Below are 23380 nucleotides of genomic sequence, written 5' to 3' on the forward strand. Positions count from 1 at the left end.
AAGAGAAAATATGCCAGGCTGGCACGAAACCTTAAGATAAGCATGTGAACGGTCTCAGTGGAAAAGTACAGCTTCAAGCAAAAATACACGTTTATTAGCACATTGGAAAAATACGAGCATCTAAACCGTGAGACCAGGCCACTAGGCCGAAGCCTGCACTAAAGTAATGCTAAGCTAAAACATTTCAAACAAGCAAATCATAGCACACGTTTACGATTATGTCGGATTAGTGCAATTCTAGTACACCACGTTATATAAAGCACGCTTATAAATGTTGGCAAACTACTCTGAGGGCACATTTTGTCCCCGTACAATCTTTATTAGTTCGGTTAAAGTCACACATGATTATTTCACACTACGTTTATGCGTTAATAAATGTAAAACCTTCATTTTCTGCTTCATCAGTCCCTTAGTCCAATTTGTTACTAAATGCTGGGAAAGATTCTCTTGATCAGTCCTTCAGCCCTGGTTCCTCAGGGCCCATGGCAAACCAACCCATCCAATGGTTTTACTGCTTATTTGTCCATTTGACTCATCTCTACTAGCTATATCTCAACAGTTTGTCATGAAGACATGGATATTATTTATTGAGCATCTGTTGAAACAATCTGTAAGAGGAATAGTAGATAAGCACTTACAAGTGCATGTGGGAAGAGTTAGTTCTCTCGGTGATTACTAGTAGTTTTGTAATAGATTTTACAATTGGGTACAGAGTACTCATTATGTATTTGTGGACTTGATGCATAGTGACACTGTAGCTGACAAGGGCGTTCTGGTCTATGTGTTATCATAACATTGGTTAGCTTTTTTAAATTTCCAAAGACTTTACTGGTAGACCATGTCAGGTATTATGCAGAGCGGCCCTTGAGTTATTTAATTTAGGCACACTATTTTTTTGTAGGACAATACCATTATTCATTTCTGGAATTACATTACACAGAGCAAAGAGGCTTAACTTAAGAAAATGTTTAAAGCATTTATCAGTACCAAAACAATTACAAAGTTGAAAACAGAAATCAGTAAAAAAATCACTCCAATGTATAAAAATAAAGAATAATTTCATAAATGAAATGACACCAAAGTGAATTCAATAAGGGGAGCCAGAGATATGATTTTTTATCTTTTAATTTAAATTTATATTTAAAAATAGCACCAAAAACAGGTAAGCATCAACCACCGTATCTGGTTGCGCTTGAGCGGAACCTAGGTGCAATGAAGCACTGATTGGACACAAAAACCATGTTTGTCCCAGTCAAACATTTTACCATTTGACTTAGCGTATGAAGTGAAAGTCAAAGATTCTCAGCAGAGCAAGGTAGCAGGCTGTGGGGCTCCACAAGGCCAGATAGCCATTTGATAAGGTCACACTGAAGCTGTTGACTTTTGGCAGGAAATCTTCGAGGGGGGAAATATTCAAAATTTGCACCTACAGAAGGTCTTCACCCGCCAGGTACTTTTGGCAGCTTCTTCTAGTGAAAAGTTCTACATTTGGACTTAGTGAGTTTGAAATCTTCCAGCTGGGCAAAACTGTCTTTCATAAGTCCAGTATTGTTCTGAAGAGAGTGCTACATTTATGCATTGAACTTGCCTGTGGAAGGTGGTGACTCCGTGGCCCTCCCCAACCAATGGGGAAAAAGCTTCCATGGGTCACCCTACCAACAGTTCCTGTGTGCCCTACTGCAAAAAATCCCAGAGTGCCCATCTTGACTTAATTCCTAGATGGTGAAACCCTCCCTTCTGCAAAGCCTGTGTGCCCACCCCAGAGGTGTAACTAGGGAAATGGGCAACCTGTGGTCACTTGAATCCAGTTCTGGGAGCAGGTGCTACCCACTTGAGAGTGGAATGGGCCTGATTCGGGAAACCATGAAGGGCACTTACTAGTAATCAGCTCACATTTTACTGTAACAGTGTAGGTCTTTTTGAAGGCACAGCCCAGATGGTCATTCTGTCAGAGGAACAGAACTCATCACCACACTCAAGGCATTTATTTCGGCTCTTAGAAATATTTACATCTAATTGAGGGGGCTATTCAACTCTTGGGTGACAGTTGGAGCTCATGAAAATGAGCCTCCAGAGACTATAGGCAAGGAAAAGGGAACTTTCTACAAGTATCTGTCCAAAATTTGTAATTACAATTCCAACTTCACCACTGAATTGGACATGTAAAAGTTCAAGAATGAAATTTGTAGCTGTGTCCTAGCTGGCGATAACATACAATCAGTATTTCAGTCCAGTGGTTTCATATGGCACAGCTAACCCTGCTACAGTGAAAAGAGCTTTTAAGGCTTTTTCAATATAAAGACACATGTTTAACATTAAACTTGTAAATGTTCTACTTTTGAATACCATGTACCCTGCCTTAGGTGTGACTTATTAAAATGTAAAAGGAAGGTTTAGGCTTGTCAACGTAGGTTATTATTAAAGGCCAAATTTGCAGTTTAACAACTGCACAGCTAGGCTACAGTGTCAGGCGTGCAGTCGTGCTTGAACTGTTACTGTAGAGGATGGCACAATGGGTGCTGCCATCCACTAGCAACATTTAACTTACACACCTTGGGTACACTGTGTAACCCATACTAGGGACTTAAAGGTAAGTTAAATATGCCACTAGCAATTCAGTAAATGAGTACATGTTTAAGGGGTCAGAGCTCACACACTGGGGCCGGGTTAACAGAGTCCCAGAGCTCAGAGTCAAAAAGCTAGCAGTTTGGGGTGACCATGGGAAAATAGGTGTTGTCCTCCAGTGGACGCCACCTTTGTGACTTGGTGTTGCAGTGGCTGATGGGCCAGCAGGTCAATGGTTTTCACATTCTGAGACTCTGCCCTCCAAAACCCTGCAGTGTCACTGTCTCCAACTGTGGAGACTGAAGTGCCATTTTGGTACACCAGGCATCCACCATTTTTGTCATCTTTCCCAGATCTGCCAACCTTTAAATGACTCAAACTTCAAATACAGAGGGGGTCATTATGAACACGGCGGTCGAGACCGCCATGCCGGCGGCAGCAGAAATTACCGCCACCGGCATGGCGGTCTCGACCGCCACATAACACAGGGAGGACCACCACAGGCGGCCCTCCACCACCGCCAGGCTGCCGCCACCAGGCAGTCTGACGATGGCAGAATTCTTCATCCAACAGGATAAAGAACCTGTGTTCCATCAGCCATTCCCTAGCGGTTTCACCTGCCACAGGCGGCCCTCCACCACCGCCAGGCTGCCGCCACCAGGCAGCCTGACGATGGCAGAATTCTTCATCCAACAGGATAAAGAACCTGTGTTCCGTCAGCCATTCCCTAGCGGTTTCACCTGCCAGCAAAAGGCTGGCGGAAGGGGTGCTCCGGGGCCCACTTGGCATGGGCAGTGAAAGGGCCCCCGTGCACAGCCCCCGTTGCGCAGGTCACTGCCCGATTTACACTGTGGCATTGTCCATGTGGAGCCGTCGGCAATGTCGAGGCCCAGCATTCTGCTGGGCCGGCTGGCGGAAACACTGTTTCCGCCCGCCGGCCCCACGGAATGTTGATTATACAGCCAGCGGGGTCTCAAGGGGGCTGGCTGTCTGTGTTCGGACTGTCAGCATGAACATGGCGGGGATTCCCGCTGTGTTCATAATGACCCCCAGAATGTCTGTTAGGATGAATTCACATGGACACACACATCATATGTGTGAAACGACGACTAGATTCAAATGGACAAAAGAGCAATAAGGCATAAATTTCTTTGTAAAAAACAGTCACGGCACCGCACCACTTGTCTGTAGATATCTGTATGATTCTCTTTTACAAAAATTTATACATCAAAGCACAAGTATCACAACACTGTGTCATGGACTGGATGCAAAGATAGTTTCTCCCATATGCTTCTCAATTGTTGAGTTTGACACCTCCCAGTAGCCATGGTACCACCATCAATTTAGGATATACCTGAAATGTTTAAATGTTTTCTTTAGGAGGATCTGAGTTAGGAGGAAAGAACCACAAGGGCAAAACCCCTCCTTGGCAATCCTTATGACTCTTTATTGCAGCTGAGAAGCAAAACTAAAGATTATAAGCAATGCATCATAGCACCCTGAAACAGGGTTGAGAAAGAGAGCAGCATATAGCTTACTTAAGGCCAAACCCATGAGAAAAACCTGATGGACAAAGACAAGCATCAAAGGCAAGAATGAATAGCAGATTGACGATGAACACAATGACAAATTAGGGTTTAAATTTGTTGAGATGTATCCTTCTCATGCCCACATCTGGTCATAAATGCATAAAACAGGAAATGATACTACAAGTAGTAAGGTAAAGGCCATTTTGGTTTGGTATGTTGAGACATCAAACAGTGGAAAGACAACTGTTGGTACAGAAAAGTCCTATGCATGGCAAAAGACATGTATCTGTGCCCTGAGTGTCCAACTGTATTGTTGTCTGGACCCCTAATGCTGATTTTTGTTGTCATATGCGCCATGACATAGGCCTGTCACATGGTTTGCAGTCTTGTTGGATTGGGAGGGGTGCACAAAGTGCTACCTTCATAGTGGTAAAAGGCTACTGCCTTTACCAAGAGTTAAGCAGCACAAGCACAGTGGTGGCAGCATACAATGTAGTGACCAGTAGGAGTGAACAGGTCCTTTGTACCTTGTGTGACTTGAGTTAGACCTACAGACTCACTCGCCTTTTTCAAGTTTCTTGTGCTTAACTTCACGTTGGCCTACATCAGGTAGATGTGGAGTGCAAGAGTAGTGACTCTGTACGGGATGTATGTTACCTGGGAAGGGTACAGTACAGGCGTTAAGCAGTGCTGTGCAGTGTATGTATGGCTAGTGCACATACTGAGTGCATGTATGCCTGTGAGGAATACATTAAATAGAATATGTAGTGCTGTGCAGTGCGTGCTCAATGAAAGTTTGTGCTGGATGTACGTGTGCTTGCGAAAAGTGCAATTCATGAAGTGAAGTGTTGTGCAGTGTGCACATGGTCAGGGTGTTTGCAAATTGCACACCCTTGTACAATACAGAAAGGCTACAATATTGAACAGTGAGTGCAGAAGGAATGTGTGTGTTGAATGTATGTGTGTCTGTGGTGCCACAATACATGGAGGTAAGAGTGCTCAACAGTATGTGTGAAGACATGAGGTGTCAAGGAATCCCCCCAGACAGATTTGTGTATTGCTGCATTCCTGTGAGTTGGGTGGGACACACTAGAGAAAGGGAGAAAACAGATTCCCCCTTTACACTTCATAAAGCTGTTCTTTGATTCAGTGATCGATCACAAGAAAGGGGCCTGGACACATCTGAGGAAGGAGATGGGTCTGATAAGGGAATCATAATGAGTAGGGCTGGGAGCCCGGTATTGACCTTTTGGTGCACATATCCCTGTAGTTGACATCCAAATGTGAACCCTAATCATGCTCATGGCCTGTGCTGTGGGGCAATCAGCTTTGTGGTCTTTTCTGCTGTGACAGAAAACTATTCAAAAGGAAACACGAGAAAGAAATGTGTGTACATCAAAAGAAGCAAAGCCCCAACATAAAACTTCAAAGACTCAGACCATGAATCACATTTGGGGTCTGGAAATGTACTGTAGGAAGGGGAGGTTGAGAACCCAACATTTTTCAGCAGCCAAGGGGCCAGATGGGCTGTGTGAGAAGGTGAAACTCTGCACGACTTCTGCCTGTGGCCAGGACTGGAGGCCAATAGCTGCTAGGTTCTGTGCTGGCTGAGGAGACATTACCCAGGGAAACCAAGACCGCATGCCCAGGAGGACCAGAACCTGCCTGCTTGGCAAGATCTGTGTGCCCTGTGAGGAAGAGCAGAATGTTGGCGGGAGCGAGCTCCTGTGGGGAGCCCTACCAAGAAGGCTTCCTGTGTGAGGTGTCAGGATGCAGCAGTGCACTAATTGGGTTGTTGCTCTGTGCAAGATCGCTTCAGCAAACCCCGTAAGCCAGTAAAGGACTGCTGTGGACTGACCCATGCTTTGAGCTCTCTGCGGGGGATGCCAACCCCGTACTGCCTCATTGCAGTGACCTCATATGACAGAGGAGGCCCCAGTAGAAGTCATTTTTGTGACCAGAACACGATAACTCGTGAACGCCTTAGCAGCTACCCCATGCGGGCCGCTGTGTTGTGAGCTATTGCAACTGAGTAGTCTGTGTTGTGTCTGTAGGTATGTCGGCAACCCCGAATGCCAGGAGGGGCTGCTGGTACTGAAATGCCAAAGAATTTGGGCCATTGCCCAGGAATAGTGTGAGGCTGCAACCAGCGGGTCGAGTTCTCAATATCGAGGTCTGCCCCTTATCGACCCCTGAGTACCTGGGAGAGTGCCAAGGAAGATGTTGCACCCTCACGGAGTTCTGGTCAAGGAGCTGGAAGACCAACCCCGTCCCGTGTGTGGGGAAGAATGACTTACCAAGTCTGCACAGACTGGGAGTGTCTCTGATCACTGGAGAAAGCTGGCAGCGCCGCTTGCGAGAGAGCTTGAACCTACTTGGTGCTGCCACGTTTACCATGAGCAGCCTGACCTTGCCAAACAGGATCTGAGCTTGCAAGGACAGGTGACCCACTGACATGCTGCACGCTTCTGTGGTGCAGAAATGGTTAAGACCTGAATTGGACCGGCTGGGCCCCAGGGGACTTGCTGCAGGAGGTGCTGTTGCACCATAGACACTTTTGACTCATTTCTAAGAGTAAAAGTGGAATTCTTGTGGAGGGCCTACTAATGAGCATTCTCTGGACCAGTGAATGTGGAATAACCCTGACCACATCACAAGGAACAGTGTTTCAGACAAAATATCGAATCAAAAATATTGAGTTAAAGAAATATTGCGTTTTTAATATTGTGGCACAGAAGTAGCATGTGCAAAAATATTGTTGACAGAAATATTGATGTATAAAGGGAAGAAACATTGTTTTTTATGTTTCTTTATGTGTTTAAATGATATTTAATTGTCTGTTTTATTTTGTTTGTGTAATTGTTGCTAGTATTTTTAAATATATAGTTTGTAATTTTAAGTTATTTATATTTTTAATTTAATTGTAAAATAGTATATCTTTAAAAAATTTAAAACAGTAAACTGCACATTACAGTTAGACATTTAAAGCTGTCTAATGGGTGTGTGTCCAAGATGGCTCCTGTGTAGATGCGCCTGGACTGAGATCCACCGTCCGCTTTGATAACATAGTGGATGCGCCATGCATCAGAGCAGCAGAAGCATTGCGGACCAGGGTGGAGCCAACCAGGATCACAGAGCAATTTCTCTTGATGTTGGACGACTGCAACAGCACCAGAAGATGGCTTTGCCAGACCGAGCAGACTCTGGCAACGTGGCAGTGACCGTGGGGCCTAACGAGTGACGGCCCAAATAAGCAGAGCCCGGCAGCTTTCTAACAAGTGCTCAGCTCTAAGGACCCACGGACAGTACTGATAAGCACTGTTTAGCTCTTTGCTCAGTGCTGCGCCGTTGCTCGGTATGTGAGTGCAGCACCGGAACCATCCCGACCGTCCCAAGCAGGCCACCAGCACCTCGGACCTTGCCTCAACTGGCTCTTTGGGCACATCACCTCCTATAATTAGCAGGGGGGCTGCAGCACGTGGGGCATGGACACGGGAGCTCTTGGGACACCAGCTGCAACTTACCATCTCTATTAAAGCACGTCTAGCCCGGACAGCGTAGGTTTAGCTCTGGCGCTCTTCTGCTCACAGGAAGACACAGAGTATGCTTGGGGGGGCTTGCCAATCTCCCCAGTGAGTGTTGCAGGCCCTTTGCTTTGATCTCTCAACTTGAAGGGGGCACCCATGGTCCCACAGGACCTGAAAGCACCCCTACCTGCGAGGACACCATAGATTTTCCAGCAACTGGCACGGCTACACTTCTCACCCACAGCTGCTCTGGGTGAGGCCTACCGCCTAAGGCTTTTGGCTACACTGAGGTGGCTGGAGTTGCATCGAGCTCCACTTCTACACCCCTAGCAGCCCCACACCCGGTGCCTGGCCCCCACCCCATGTCCACATCACACCTATTGCCATGGTAGCTAACCACAGTAAAAACGACTCCAACATCAAAGACTTGTTCAGTAAGCCTTCCCCTTCCAAAAAGCATGACCAGTCCCTGGAGGGCTCACCTGTAGCCAGTGCGTGACCAACTAAGAAGGCTGCAGACCTATCCAGTGATGGGGCCCTGGTCAACCACCCCTTCTTTGGTGCACTGAGGGAGGACATTGTGGCCCTTAAGTAGGACATGGCGATGGACATTAAGGACATCGAGAGAGACGTGGAAGACCTGGGATAAAGGGTGGTCACATTGGAACAAACCAATGACTCCAAGGAAGAGGAACTCAATGGACACAGATGGGAGCTCTTGAAACTGGGGGACCATAACAAGGAGCTGAAGTACAGGCTGGAAGACCTTGAAAATTGGTTGCAACGCCCCAATATTCACATCAAGGGACTTCCATTACAAGCCGATTCTGGAAAACTAGACAAATATGTCCTTTGCCTGTTTAGACAAGGATATTGTGCTGAACCGTACTCACAGGGTCATCGCCCCATGAACTCACCGGGTATGCCACAGGACATCTTGACTTGTTTACGCTCATACAGAAAAAAAGACATCATCAGGGCAGCTGTGCGTGACCAAAATGCCATCACCTTTGAAGTAGTGGTTCTGCTGGCCATGCACCTCCTGGGTCAGGACACTCAGAAGCTGGCAAAGATAGCAGGGAGGCTTTTAGCACTTTGTATTGCATTCAACACATACATGTTCACAATAGCTACTTTTGATACCCCAAATGACATCATGGGATGGGTGATGATGACTCCCAATGCAGACACACTGCTCTGGAGGGACTTTTTCAGGTTCCAATTGCCATGCTAGAAAGGTCAACACAGAGGGTGGGTCAGACAGGGGCCTTTTTCACACCTAGTCAGCAGTGGCTACGGGATATAAGTGTAGTGGACGTGTGGCGCCTACATCACCCAACAACAAGGACTACACATTCTTCTCCGCAACCCACCACATGGATGCCAGAATAGAGTTTTTTCTCACATACCCCCTTTCACTGCAACTGCCACAACAAAAGACATAGGGGTGGCCGCACTGTCTGACCACGCACCCATCTCCATTACAATGCGAGTAACTGACAGTGCACCCCAGGTTTCCACCTAGTGTCTTAACCATAAACTACTCAGTTATTAATCCACTATTACAGAGATCACTAACACCATCAGATCCCTCTTTGACACCAATGATATACCAGGCACCCCATCACGCTGCTGTTGGACACACTGAAAGCCGGAGTATGAGGACATATTGTTGCCCCGCAGCCAAATTATATAAGGATAGGAACAATAAGCAAATTCAGTTGGAAGGGCGGGTTAAAGGAACTAGAGACAGTCTGGCTCCCATAAAGTGCGGCATCAACTGACACAGGTCCGCAAAGAGCTCAATGCCCTAGACATTGACAAGGTAGAATACACCCTATTGCACACTAAACAAAAATTGTATGCAGGAGGCAGTAAGGCGGGGTCCTTATTAGCACCAGCACCAGCACCAGCACAAGTACGCCAACAGAGCATAGCATAGATCAAGGGTGCACGGCGGAGGGTGTATCAAGATGCACAAATATTACAGGAATTTGAGCAGCTCTATACAGCTCTTTATTCAGCTGGGAAGCTGGTACCAGAAGATGCAGTCATATATTTGGCCCAGACACCCATGGAGCACATTCCAGCTGGTGATGTGGTACACTTAGAAAGGGATATGCACCCTGATGAAGTGATGAAAGCTATAGCTCATCTGCAACCAGGCATGAGACCTGGCCAGGACGGCTATACTTCGGACTTTTACCAATTATTCATGACCACCTTGGCCCCTATACTGGCTCATCTTTATAATTCTCTTATCAGGTCCGGATCTCTGATAGGCACCATGAGGGAGGCGATTATTACAGTACTTACCAAGCCCAGAAAAGATCCGGTGTTCTGTGCCTTTTATTATCCCATTGCCTTGCTACTGGCAGCACGTCTTGCCCCTTATATGCAGGGTCTGATAGACCCGGATCAGGCCGGGTTTATTCCCGAATGAAACTGTAGTGATAATACCAAGCGCCTCTGTCACTTGATCAATAAAATTCACCAATCTACATTCCTGCTCTTCGCCTCTTGCTTGACACAGAAAAAGCTTTTGACCAAGTCCATTGGCCCTATCTCCAATTAGTGTTGGACAAGGTCGGCACTGGATCCATATTTCGGCACTGGATATCATGCAGTTACACTAACCTCACTGCTAGAATCAGGGCTAATGGAAGACTGTTGCAATCTTTTTCTATAGGGTGTGGTTCCCAGCAGGTTTGCCCCCGTCACAACTCCTTTTTGTGCTTTATATGGAGCCCTTTGCCGAGAGAGTGTGCTGACATCCTTAGGTGGCTGGGCTTCATATGGGAGTCAAGGAGCATAAACCATCTCTCTCTGTGCCGATGACGTCATAATAGTCTTGTTGAAATCCTTTACATTCCCACCCTCCCCCGATGCAAGAACTACAGACCTTTGGGAGTGCCTCAGGATTTAAAGTTAATCTGCAAAAATCGCAGGCTCTTAACCTCACTCTCCCCCCTGCTGACCAACCTGACTAGACTATCTCTTTCCATTTGCCTGGGCCTCCCAGTGGGTCACCAACCTAGGCTTACAAATATACCACACCTTAGAACGCACAGTAAAACGCAACTATGCTAGGGTCCTCTCAGCGGCCAGATAAGACCTACATACTTGGCAAGGGCATTTCCTCTCCTGGCTGGGATGACTGGCTGCACTCAAAATAACTCTGTTACCTAGAATTTTATACATAATGCAAATGTTGCCATTGCAACCCACATCCCAGATACTTGTTAAAATCCAGCGTCTGATTGTAGGGTACATTTGGGCAAGGAAAAAAGCCTGAATGGCTAAGAAGCAGGGATATTTATCTATGACGGAGGGAGGTTTGGGCATTCCCCACTTGATCCGCTATTATCAAGCAGCCCTACTCGATCAATGTCTGAGAAGCACTGGTGTTTTATTGATCAGGCGACAGCTGGGATCCATATATGGAAGATACCCTGGCTACTCAAACTGCAGTGCCTACCCGAGGTATGTGTCTCACCTATAGTTAGGACAACAGTGGGAGTGTGGGATAAGGTACAAATGATCCAGAAACTCTCTACTCGCATTTCACCACAAACACCAAACCTTGAGAACCCCTACTTCCCCCCCGCCCTGGACGGGATTACATTTTTGATCTGGCAAGAAACCAACTGCAAACGAATAGGTGAATTATTTGGCACCAATGGCATAATGGACTTTGACCAAGTTCAAGACACTTATGGCTTCCCCCGAAGCGCACACTGCCAATATATTGTAATCAAACACTATGATACACAACCCCTTATAAAACCCCGCGCTAGCCGCACACTCACTACTTTTGAACTGTGGCTTCTTACCCCTGTCCCATATATATCTACCTTCCTTAACGCCCTATTGGCCTCCACCAAATTCCTGGCGCAGCACAGATGGGAACTAAAGTGTGAACGCACCTTCACCCCCAGGGAGTGGAAAGATATTGTACATTGAGGGCATACATCTGCTACTAGCGTCTCAGGCAATGAAACTTTACTCAAAAATTGTACACTATTGGTTTTAGACCCCTGCCAGAACAATTACGTGGAAACCGACTTTGGTGGGGGGTTGATTGTTGGTAGCAATGCAGTCAGCCAGACACACTGACGCACATCCTTTGGCTTTGCCCCAAACTTCAACAATACTGGGCCAAAGTTTTGGCTGACATAGGGAAGATGTACAATATGGATATGCCCAGGTTTCCTGCTTATTTGAGACTACCCATGGCATTGACTTACCCTTTGCGGTCCGCCAAGGGACGTGCTATTACTTTAGCTCTTTGTGCAGCGAAGCAGGCTATATTGTCCAAGTGGGGTTCTGATAGCATCCCGTCATGTCTGGACTGGCTGCACAGACATTGGAGCCTGATAGGCAGGGAGAAGTTAACAGCGGCGGTAGAACATAGATTGTCGCAACTTGACAAAATGTGGGGACCCGCGTATCAAATTTGTTTCCAAGCAATTTACCAAGCTTTCATGTACAGCTTACTTACAAGTCCTCCGCCGGATACAGGCTCATGCAGGCAACACCCCAGAGAGGCAGTAGTGAATTAAATGACGCTTTTTCTTATACCCTGTATGATCTGCCTTGCACAACATGATGACTTGTCAAATATTCCCTTGTTCTTCCCCTCTACTGCTTTTTCCCTCCCCTTTATGGCATTCCTTGTCCTATGCTGCCGTTCCTCCCCATTACCTAATTGTAATCCAAATTGTACCTCACCAGCCTCTGGATGTGGGCTGGTTGTTTTGTAATGCTCCTCCTTTATTCAAAACAATACAATAGATTTAAACCATGCAGCTGGCTAAATCATGTGATTTGAGGAATGTAAAATTCACTTTTGAATGACAGAATATGGCATTTGGGGCCTGAAAAAATAAACAGAGATGTGGCAGCTAGACCCTTCACATCATTTGAACTATATATTTGACAATATGTTTGTTCCTCTGGTGTTACCTTGAGGCTGTATGGTATTCCTCAGACATGTCATCCTTAAAACTAAATAGGTGTACCCAAGAAAATGGGTAGCTTCTCCAAAAACTCTCCAGGATAAAAATGAATGAGTAATTATCTGTTCCACAATACCACGAGTATATAAAAACATCTCTCATATGGATTCTGCCTACAAGATTAAGCACAAGTGGTACAGAACAAATTGTAAGTAGGAACATTCATACACATCTGGCTGAATTGATTAAAATATTTTGGAAGGAGGTGCCTGGACGTTTTTAAATTATTCTGGTTTTTCTCATACAATATGACTCAGGAACAATTCTGCTAGGAATGAGGGACCCTCATTTGGAGAATGTGATGTGAAGCAAAAATGATCATAGCCTTTCATAGAAAAAGACAGTTACTTTGGTATTGCTCTTTGAATCAATAGACACTGCCTATTATTAGTGAGAGGAAAACTCACACAACCTGATTGGTTTGGAAGCTAAATTCATACAAATATGAAGCCCCATTTTAAATTACTTCTTAAAGATTGAGAATGCATGCTTTGCACTGGAGTGTCTCACAGCCTGCTAACGAGAGGATCTAGGAGGTGGGAGATAAAACTGAGACCACCGCAAGACTCAAGAATGTAAAGAAATTTACCCCCCGGGGAAATGTAGTAAATAACATTATTTCACGTTGAACAATGCAGTCGCTTTAAAGTACTTATAAAGTAGTGTATGGTGGACAAAGCTGTTGGGGGACGAAGGGAGGGGAGGATGAGAAAGCTTTGTTCTTGTTCATTTTAATTGTGTACAGATCTTCATGAACAGAAAATGCTACAAATATCTGCATGGTGTCTCTTGCCATTGGCCATAAAACTCCTGGGTGCCTATTAACATAACAATCAATCAATCAATCATTTGTTAAGCATGCTACTCACCCAATAGGGTCTCAAGGCGCTGGGGGGGTGCCACTGCTCGAATAGCCAGGTCTTGAGATGATTCCTGAAGGTCAGGAGGTCCTGGGTCAGACGTAGGTTGACGGGGAGGGAGTTCCAGGTCTTGACGGCGAGGTGGGAGAAAGATCTGCCACCAGTTGTGGTACGGTGGATGTGGGGGACGGTGGCAAGGGAGAGGTTGGTGGAGCGGAGCTGGCGTGTCGGGATGTGGAAGTTGAGACACTCATTGAGGTAGGCAGGGCCGGCGTCGTGGAGAGCCTTGTGAGCGTGGATCAAGAGTTTGAAGATGATCCTTTTGGTGACCGGGAGCCAGTGGAGTTCTCTGAGGTGGGCTGAGATGTGTTCGTGGAGAGGGAGGATAAGGATGAGTCGTGCTGAGGAGTTCTGAATTCGCTGAAGTTTTCTTTGGAGCTTGGCCATTGTTCCCGTGTAGAGTGCGTTGCCGTAGTCCAGTCTGCTGCTAACGAGGGCGTGGGTGACCATCCTTCTGGTTTCAATGGGGATCCATCTGAAGGTCTTGCGAAGAATGCGGAGGGTGTTGAAACATGAGGATGAGATGGCGTTGACTTGCTGGGTCATTGTGAGCGATGAGCCCAGTATGAAGCCGAGGTTGCATGCGTGGTTAGTGGGAGTTGGAGCGGCTCCTAGAGTTGCATGCCACCAGGAGTCGTCCCATGCTGATTTGTTGGAGCCGAGGATGCCGATCTCGGTCTTATCTAAGTTCAGTTTTAGGCAGCTTACCTCTATCCAGTTGGCGATGGTGTGAAGTCCGTTGTGGAGGTTGATCTTGGCGGTGGCGGGGTCCTTCGTGACAAGCATTGGCATAGTCAATAGGTCTCGCTTTTGGGACCTTATAAGTGTTTAGCCATGCAGCATATTACCCTGGGTACACACTGGTCATGCATTCTGATTCAGGGATACATTCTTGCCTCAGTAAATAGAATTAAATCTTGGTTGGTGCAGTGGAGAATAATGACTTGTGTATTTTTAGTGCTACGAAGTCAGAGCCTGTGTGAATATGTAAGTTATTATATAAAACTTACATTGTACACATTATAATATAGACTGCTACAAAATGCACAAAAAGATTTAAGATAAAATGATGCTTCCAAAATATAGATTTAAGTAATACCAGACTGTATATAATGCAATTACTTTACATAACTGTCCCTTAAACCCCTGGTCAAGGATAGTAAGCGCTATATAAATACAATTTCAATTGAAAGCACGCACTTCACAGCTCAGTTTTTAACTTTTTGCACTACCACTAAAACAGAATAAATCTTTGTCATCACAAAGCTTCGAGTGATTCGACTAATTAAAGCCAGTATGGACTTCATCCTTTACATTTGTAGATTACCCTAACCATTTGCAGATTAACTTATTGCACACATTTGCATTTCTTTCAGACATTAAATACCCTGCCAGAAAGGATTATTTAGCTGTGTACCGAGCTTCGGTATCACAACACAGGAAACTCACTGCATTACACTTCAGCTGAAACATTTGATTAAAGACAGCATTTTAGTAGCCCTAGTGTTGCTGCCTTAGTGGAGTATGTGAGTGGATTGTCCAAACCTCCAGTTAGTGCTCAAGTGTATACATCTACAGTTGAGCGTTGAATAAAAAAAGGTATAAGTTAATGTGCGACAGCTCCGGCAAGGTAAACTTGGAGATGTGATGTACCAACTATATGCCACAGAAGTGTGAAATATTTTGCAGGAGAAAGAAAATACAGTTAGGCACAAACAAAAGTTGTCACAAGTAAAGATATAAATGATTACTACTGGAAGTATAGCATGACTCCTAAGCCAAAAACAAGCACAGACCCCATGTGACAGTTGTAAAGTACATTAAGGCATCCATAAAAATCTGCTATAATATTTGCCAAAATGAGGCTGAAATCTACAATATGCTTTCAAAACTAGCATATGCCTGGGTCTTTCCTATCGTATTCAACTAAAGTTGAGGCCACAGCCTCCCTGTCTGAGCCCTGTGTTCCAGCACAGCTGGACTCCAGCCTTGTTACGGCTCACACGGTGTTTGTGCCAGCTGTCCCTTCAAAACCTAGTCAGGGATAGTAAGCACTATATAAATACAATTTCAATTGAAATCATGCACTTCGTAGCTCAGTTTTTAAATCTTTGCACTACCTCTGAAAAAGAATAAATCTTTCTCATCACAAACCTTCCAGAGATTCAACCAATTAAAGCCAGTACAGGCTCGTCCTTTACATTTGCAGATTACCCTAAACAATTGAATATTAACTCGTTGCCCACATACATGGTGTTTGTTCAGCTAGACTCCCCCAGGCTCCCAGGGTCCCTACTCTTCACGGAGTGGGATCGATGAGCCTAGCAGCAGAGCACCCCTGTCTCAGCAGCTCCAATTGGAGCACAACAGCTGGTCTTTTCCAGCTATGGTTAACAAGTAAATTATAGGGAGCAGAGTTAAAGCCGCAACAATTAATGCAAATCGCTCTCCATTCCAAGCCGAGCCTGGGAGCTGCCTTATGCTAGTGTTCAATGGGGAAGCAGATGTTCCAGGAGCCGCAGGGAGATGAGGACAACCGTGAGATGAATGCAAAAGAATGTTAGCAACATGGAAGGAGGAGGGAGGGATGAATGCCTCAATAAAATGCAAGCAGCTACAAGCCTGAAGCTGAACATGCACCAACAGTGTAACATGAGCAGGAAATAAATAAAAAATACTCCCCTAAGGGAACAGCTAAACAGCCAAAGCGTAAAGATACAGTACTTGGTCCCTGCTCCATGGAAGGAAATAAAAGACAAAAAGGAGGGACAAAGAGGAAGGACTGACCACTAACAAGCAAGGATTTTTAAAGGACACTGAAACAAATAAATGAAAAGTAATGGGTGGGCTGTAAGCCCACAAAGAAGTATATACAAAGTATATACAACAGGTCTCAAAAGCTCAGCCTAAAATTGGGGCTATGTAAGGGCTTTGCAGCATCAGTGAAAGACTGTGTATATCTCTGTGTAATGTACCTCCATTGGTGGGTTAAAGAGTTGGTGTTTACCAGATCTGCTTTCACTTTATCTGGACAAGAGTAGGTAGCATGTATGTGTAAAGTGTTCTATGATTATGCTGCAGGTTACCACTGCTTAAATAGAAGGATAAAATACAATGCTTACCATAAATGTTAGGTTGATCATTGATACCCAAATTCTATCAGGCATTTCAAGCAGCCTCTGAACTGAATATTCTTATTGTGTGGATTTTTCTGTATTGGAATTTTCTTCTATAAAACCCAAAATGTAATTAACAAAATGTATTTGTTCTTCAGGGGCTGAAAAAACCGTACAATCCTATTCTTGGAGAGACGTTTCGCTGCTGCTGGTTTCACCCTCAGACTCACAGTCACACATTTTATATTGCAGAACAGGTAACATAAATTAAATAAGTTGTAGTTTTTGTAACTAAATTGTATGCCTTATTGAAACACACTTTGGGATGGTTTGTACAGTATTGGAAGCTGAAACTGTACATGTGCTTTATGATTGCTGTGAATGGGCCTGGGTGATAGTGTGGTATTCGGGCTGAGCTACCATGAAGATATATCCTTAAAGTAAGGAAGAGTGTCTGCTTTGGTTTTAGTAGGAGGAAGATAATTCAAAGTTGACTCGAGATATGGAGAGTATCCTCTCTAACCAGTGACAGACCTATTGAACTGCAGTATTTCTATCGGATGAGTAGATGAGCATAGGTTTTGGTTCACTCACCATTGCTGTTTGGTGGCCTGGAGGTGGCAGACATGCAATGCTTTAAATACACAAGCACAGTTACCATACGTTGATGCCTTAAACCATCTGACCAAGTTTACTAACAGTAATATATTACCCAGCCAAAACTGTATTCCTTTGCCTTGATGATTTTACCTTCACTGTAATTGGAGAATATATTGTATTCCGAATCATAAGCAAGAATCACATCAATTGTCAAAGGGGTGCAATTTTTTAGAGCGTTGGACAAATATGGATTAATAACTACTCTTTGTCTAGCATGTTTCAGAAACCATATAGTGACCACAGCTAGAAAACTCCACAAAAGGTTGGGACAAACAACCAGGACTAGATCGGTCCTCTTGTTCTACCAAAAGAAGAGGAATAAGACAGCCAAAACTCAGGAGAAAGCCAAAAATGGCATGCTCATGAAAGGTGTCAAACTTAACAGTTACTCAAGCTCTGAAAGACCTTATGTGTTTACGCTTACCAAATAGAATCGGATATCAATTTTACAGTGAGTATTTTTATTCCAGTTGCAGGAATTTATGGGTGTAGTTTCAGGATAAAATAGTTCTCATTGTTTTATTTTTGCTGAAAATATTTCATTGTTATTGAAACGTTCTAACCTAGAGATTTTACATTTCAAGTCGGCCCAGAATTACTAATATTTGACACAAGGCAGCACAGAAACAAAAGCTGCTGTGCTGACTTGCATCAAACAGAGAAAGAATAAAGGGCAATATCTACTACAATATGGTGCATTTTGTCTGTAATCCAGCACTGGCACACTTTTCGCTCCCATGCGCCAAAGCACACAACCTTACTTCATAGTACTAGTTTGTGTTTTCTAGAAAGCAATGGTTTTGTACTGGAAGGGGACAACACCACAACAACATCAGAATGACCCTAATCTCCAGCAAGCTAGGAAGAATCTAAAGACTCACCTTTTCAGAGAAGACTACATTGCTCAACACAGGAACTAACACATAACTTTCTAACCATTTGTAAACAATCCTGAAATGGATCAGTGGGCTCTTGCATGTGTGCAGCACTTTGTTGCTCTGTAGCTGGGTTCAGACTCCACAATAACCTATACATGCATACATGCCAGTAGGTAAATTTCAAGGCCTTACACCTCCTCCAACTAGGCCATGTGTACCATTCTTAGGTCGCATTGAAAATGCAATTTTTGTGCAGCATCTATGATGCAACCTAAAATATTTATGTGCTACAGTTTCAAACCCAAACCACTGTTACATTTCATTGTAATTCACATGGAAAGACACCACTTTCGCACAACCACTTTCCTTGCAAACTGGAAAAAGTCACAGTGTACATTGCCACTGACGATTAGATTTACAGCTCATAATGTTCCATTAGTACATTGTAACTTTTTTTTGTGGTTACCTAGCCTGAATCTTGAACACCTCAGTTTTCTTGACCACAGAAACCCTATCTGCATCAAGGCCCTAGAACCTGACTCCTTTAATGTTGGTGCTTTATGGAAGAAATCCTAACACTCTTTTGAAGATTCATTTACAAAGTTTAGGCTGCACTGCGTGAAAATAAAAGGGCAGGAATGAACTGTATCTATAAGATATAGAGCATTCCTGTCCTTTTCCCCTGAGCTGCTGTACAATGGGCTGCTATGCGCCAAGGCAGACACCCTTCAACATGGCGCAAAGGTGTCAGCATTGCAGGGGTTATTGATTTTGTGCAGGGAGGGACACCTTCCTGCACTGAAACAATCTTGAGAGGCATTCTCCTCTTTCGATGTGTGCTGCAGAAATGAGGAGAAATAAAGGTATTACTCCTTGTTGCATCTCCCTTACGCCTCCCCTGGGAGGCGTCCGCTTTTGACGCATTCTCAGGTTTCCAAAACTTCATGAATCTGGGAACGTGTCAAATTTAATGGGTGTTATGTGTGAACACCCATTGTAACGCCATGACTTTCGCTGCGTTGCCTCAGTCCATATCTACAAGGCCACGAAAAGCTTTACGTGGCCTTGTAGATATGGCCTTGCAGTGTGCACCGCTGGACCGTCACTAAACGTGAAATGTTGGTGGCGCACAGGGGCTTGTAAATAAACCCCACAGTATATATTTTACATCCATAAGATTTCTTATCTATGCAAGCCTGTGTACTCAGTGTGAATTCCCACAGTGAGCTTTGACTCATTAGATTAAGATGAGAACATCAAGAAAAGGGTTTGGAAAATAATGGTTTTAAATGCAAGGGCTAACAGTTGCATTACCATGGTTAGCTAGTAGGTTCTGAACCTTTAACATGTACTCAAGCTATTTATACCCTGGCCCATCACTAGAATGGTGGTGGTGTAGAATGGTGGTGGTGTAGTGGCAGGGCAGGGTATAAAGCTACTTATAATTAAGACGTTACTTAAAAACGTGACTGGCTTTTAAAAAATGAATGTGGTGCTGGAAAAAACAAATATCTTGATTTCTTAGTTAACAACATTACAATTTAAAAAACATAATACATACTCAAAGTGTTAACTTCTATAGTTGTGGCAAACGTCAAATATCTCTAACATAATATTCTGTAACCCCTTCTGTGCCCAGGGCATAATGGTTACGTCCTCAGCTGCAGTGCTGCTGTGCCAAGGACGTAATCATTACGTCCTGGGACCAACCCATGGGGAAAGAAATGGTGCTCCCCCATGGGCCACTCACCCACAGGCCCCCACCGGGCATGGCAATGGAATACCTTCCGCCGCCACCCCTGACCCCCCCTCTTGCCGATCTGATGATGTTGGCACGCCCACGTCATCAGAGCAGGGAATGATATGTGGTGTGTTTTACGTGGCTCCCACAAGGTTTACTTACCTAAAAGCACTTGTAAATGGTTACTTCATCAATGATATTTAGGTATTTTATTTCATAAAGTCATTGGTGAATATTTTTTTTTTTTTTAACCATTTACTTACCCTCATGCCAAATCCAACCGGTATGCCAGAGATGAACTTGTGTGCAATAATGTTTTGGTGTTTATCTTTGCTTTATATCGTCCATGCATACTCTCTCCATAGCGAACACCTTGCCGTCACATCTTTTTGGAAACTAGTCACTAAGGGAATAATATCTGGTGTGTTTTGTGTGGATCCTATAAGGTTTACTTACCTAGAAGCACTTGTAAATGGTTTACTTAAAGTTGCGGATTGGCAGACTGGAGTGGGGCTTCCACCCACGGCCAGCCGGAGCTCTCAACTGGTGCCCGGTCAAAGCTTCCCCACTCTGCCAGGCCCAGTCGTAGATCCCAGACCCAGCCAGAGGCACTGAAGACTCAGAACTGACACTGGGAAGGAGTGTGTGTCCCTTTTGGACTACTTGAAGTGTGTGTTTTTTTTGTTGCTTTTTTGTTGTTTTTTTTGTTCACCTCCATCCAAGGTAAAAAACGGAAATCTTATCATTCTCTGTGCTCCATAACACTGGGTAAAAGAAATGAATTTGCCCCCTTGAACCTGAAACACTCAAAATTTAGAAAATATCACTAAAACTGATGCTGGGAGGCTAGAAAGGGGCCAGAGGCACTGAAGGCTCAGAACTGACACTGGTAAAGAGTTTGAATACCTTTTATACCATGTGGCGTGGTTTTTTTTGTTCACTTCCATCTAGGAGAAAAACCTGAAATCTTACCTGACTTGGAGCTCCATAGCCCTGGGTAGAAGGAGAGATTTTGCTCCCTAGAACCAGGAAAACTAAAAATGCCAAAAATATCACTAAAACTGGTGCTGGGAGGCTAGAAAGGGGCCAGAGGCACTGCACTGACATTGGGAAGGAGTTTGTATACCTTTTGGACCATGTGGCATGTTTTTTAGTTTTGTTCACTTGCATTTAAGGGAAAAACCTGAAATCTCACCTGACTTAGAGCTCCATAGCCCTGGGTAGAAAGAATGACTTTGCCCCCTAGAACTAGAAAAACTAAAAATGATGAAATATCACTAAAATAAGTGCTGGAAATGGGCCAGAGGCCTTCCTGCAGGGCTAGACACTTCTCTAGGCCAGAACCAGGTGGGGGAGCCACCCTGCCCTGTGTAGTGACGCCTTCACCATACTGTGGGCTCAGGGTGCTGCCTTTGGGTGGGTGCCTTCCACCTTCCGTGAGCCCGGGCATGGGGAGACCAGGAGACTTAAGTCCGGATTCCCCAGGGCTTACAGAACCCTGGGTGGAGACAAAAGTCTGAGTTTGCCCGGCGGCCTGGCCCACAGGCCATCTGGTCGCCCAGCCGGTGGGCAATCTGGTCAGCCGACGGGTCACCAAGCTGTCCTGGGCCATCAGGTCGCTGAGCTAGCCAGCTGTGTGATAAAATTTGCTACAAAAATTTGTGCTCTCAGCAACTCAAAACCGAGCCTTAACTGGATCATATGGACAGTCTCCACTGCCTATGTATAGTGCCTGAATATTGTGAAGTTTGTCAGTTGTGTGTGCTCTTAAGTGGGCTCAGTCTTTCAAATTTTTGCACTACAAATATTGTTTGTGCATGTGTGTTTAAGTGTGTCCCTTTTAGTGTGTGTCCTCACCCTCTGTGTTAGAACGTTCACTGTTCTTGTAGTCAGTCTTTCCTGTCTCAGTGTATTCTGAGTCCCACTATCCATTGATTTGTAACATGTATGCCAAGATCTGTGCTGAATTCAGTACCAATACCTTATCAAGACCACTTGAGTTCAAACAAAGAGAGGGTATTCCACTTGCTCCATTGTCAGACACCTAGCTCAGTCTAAGGCTGGGAGTCCTCAGAACCTACATTTTGCTGGCACTTCTATGCTGATGTCAACACAAAGGTCAAAATGCAACGGTGGAACTACAGAATCCAGTATCTAAAATGTCAAACCAGGGCTTCTTCATTATTAGACAAAATACTGTGAGTTTATGGAAAGCAGCATGAACTAGACTTATTAACCACCCTTTGCAAGCTAGCGGTAAGTCCACTTGAGGATGTCTAAAGTTACCAATATAAGATGCAGCAGAGACTTTTCTTCTGAGGTCAATTCATGCTTAACAAATTACAAAAGGAAGCTATGTCGCAATGCATCTCATTCCCAGATTTTTCATTGTAGTCTTTGCCCCTTGCTTCTATTTTGTCCTTGATTTTTGCTTTTTGCAGTTTGGGGCATTGCGTTGTGGATTCCATCGTTTTTTTCTTAGCCCTTTTCTCTTTTCTGATGTCAAGAGGAGTTTGGTACCTTGAAGATTAACCAACTGTTATTTTTCTCTTAAACAATTACAAGATTCCCAAAGGAGGTCTTGTACCATTTATGCTTTTTATGTTGACCCTCTTAAGCAGACACTTCACACCTTTCACATATCATTCTATGCAAGGTGGAACCATGGGACTGTGAGGAGTCGCCGTTCGTAGGAAAGTCAAGAATGGTGCTCAACAGATCTATGAGTCTAATCCTTGTCAGTTTTCTTTAAGAGACGGTTGCCTTGTTCAGAGACTGGTAGTAATTGGGCATCCACCCAACAATTGTGCCTGATACATCAACCAACCTCTCTGTTCCCTTGGTTTTGGACATAGGAGAAATGTTGTATTATGGATAGTGAAGCCACAATCAGCTTGGCTCTCAGAAGAATCATGTGTGCCTCACAACTACCAGCCAACATGGTACTGGAAGGTACACATATTTAGGGCAGGCCTTTTGAAACCATGGGATGTGTGTTTTGTTTTCGTGCCCGAGGCCACCAGATATAGAATGGAGGTTCCAGGAAGGAGAAAGAGAAGGTGAAGGTGACCCACATACACTTAGAAACAAAACTGCACACATACAATTAATGATTAACACATTCAAAGGCTAGAAGCCATCAGTGGAATCTTGTTTGTGTAGGAGGCTATCAATGAGTATTTATAGAGGAGATTACATATTAAAGAGGAAACAATGTCATGGCAAAATTGGGTGAGTTGCTCTCATTGCCAGATAAACCTAAGGGACTGGATGGTGAGGTACTGTACACAGCCAAAAGCATACAAAAATTAAACAATAAGTGCTTGAAACTTTAAATCCATTTCTCGGTCAATGTCTGTCATGAGGAAAGGCCAAAAGAATCGTAATGGGCCCAAACGTGTCAACTACAAACAAAATCTTGTGATA

At 44.5% G+C, this 23380-nt stretch overlaps 1 protein-coding gene across 5 annotated transcripts in view; it reads left to right on the forward strand.

Annotated features, from left to right (window-relative positions):
* OSBPL5 (oxysterol binding protein like 5) overlaps positions 1–23380 on the forward strand; it is a 1002849-nt gene that overhangs the window by 802199 nt on the left and 177270 nt on the right. For all 5 annotated transcript variants that reach the window (XM_069223010.1, XM_069223008.1, XM_069223007.1 and 2 more), the window contains one exon: positions 16834–16932. In XM_069223010.1, coding sequence (XP_069079111.1) covers positions 16834–16932 — 99 coding nt within the window. The remainder of the gene's footprint in view (positions 1–16833; positions 16933–23380) is intronic.

This window comes from Pleurodeles waltl, chromosome 3_1 (assembly GCF_031143425.1).
Source record: "Pleurodeles waltl isolate 20211129_DDA chromosome 3_1, aPleWal1.hap1.20221129, whole genome shotgun sequence".
Taxonomy (NCBI): Eukaryota; Metazoa; Chordata; class Amphibia; order Caudata; family Salamandridae; genus Pleurodeles; species Pleurodeles waltl.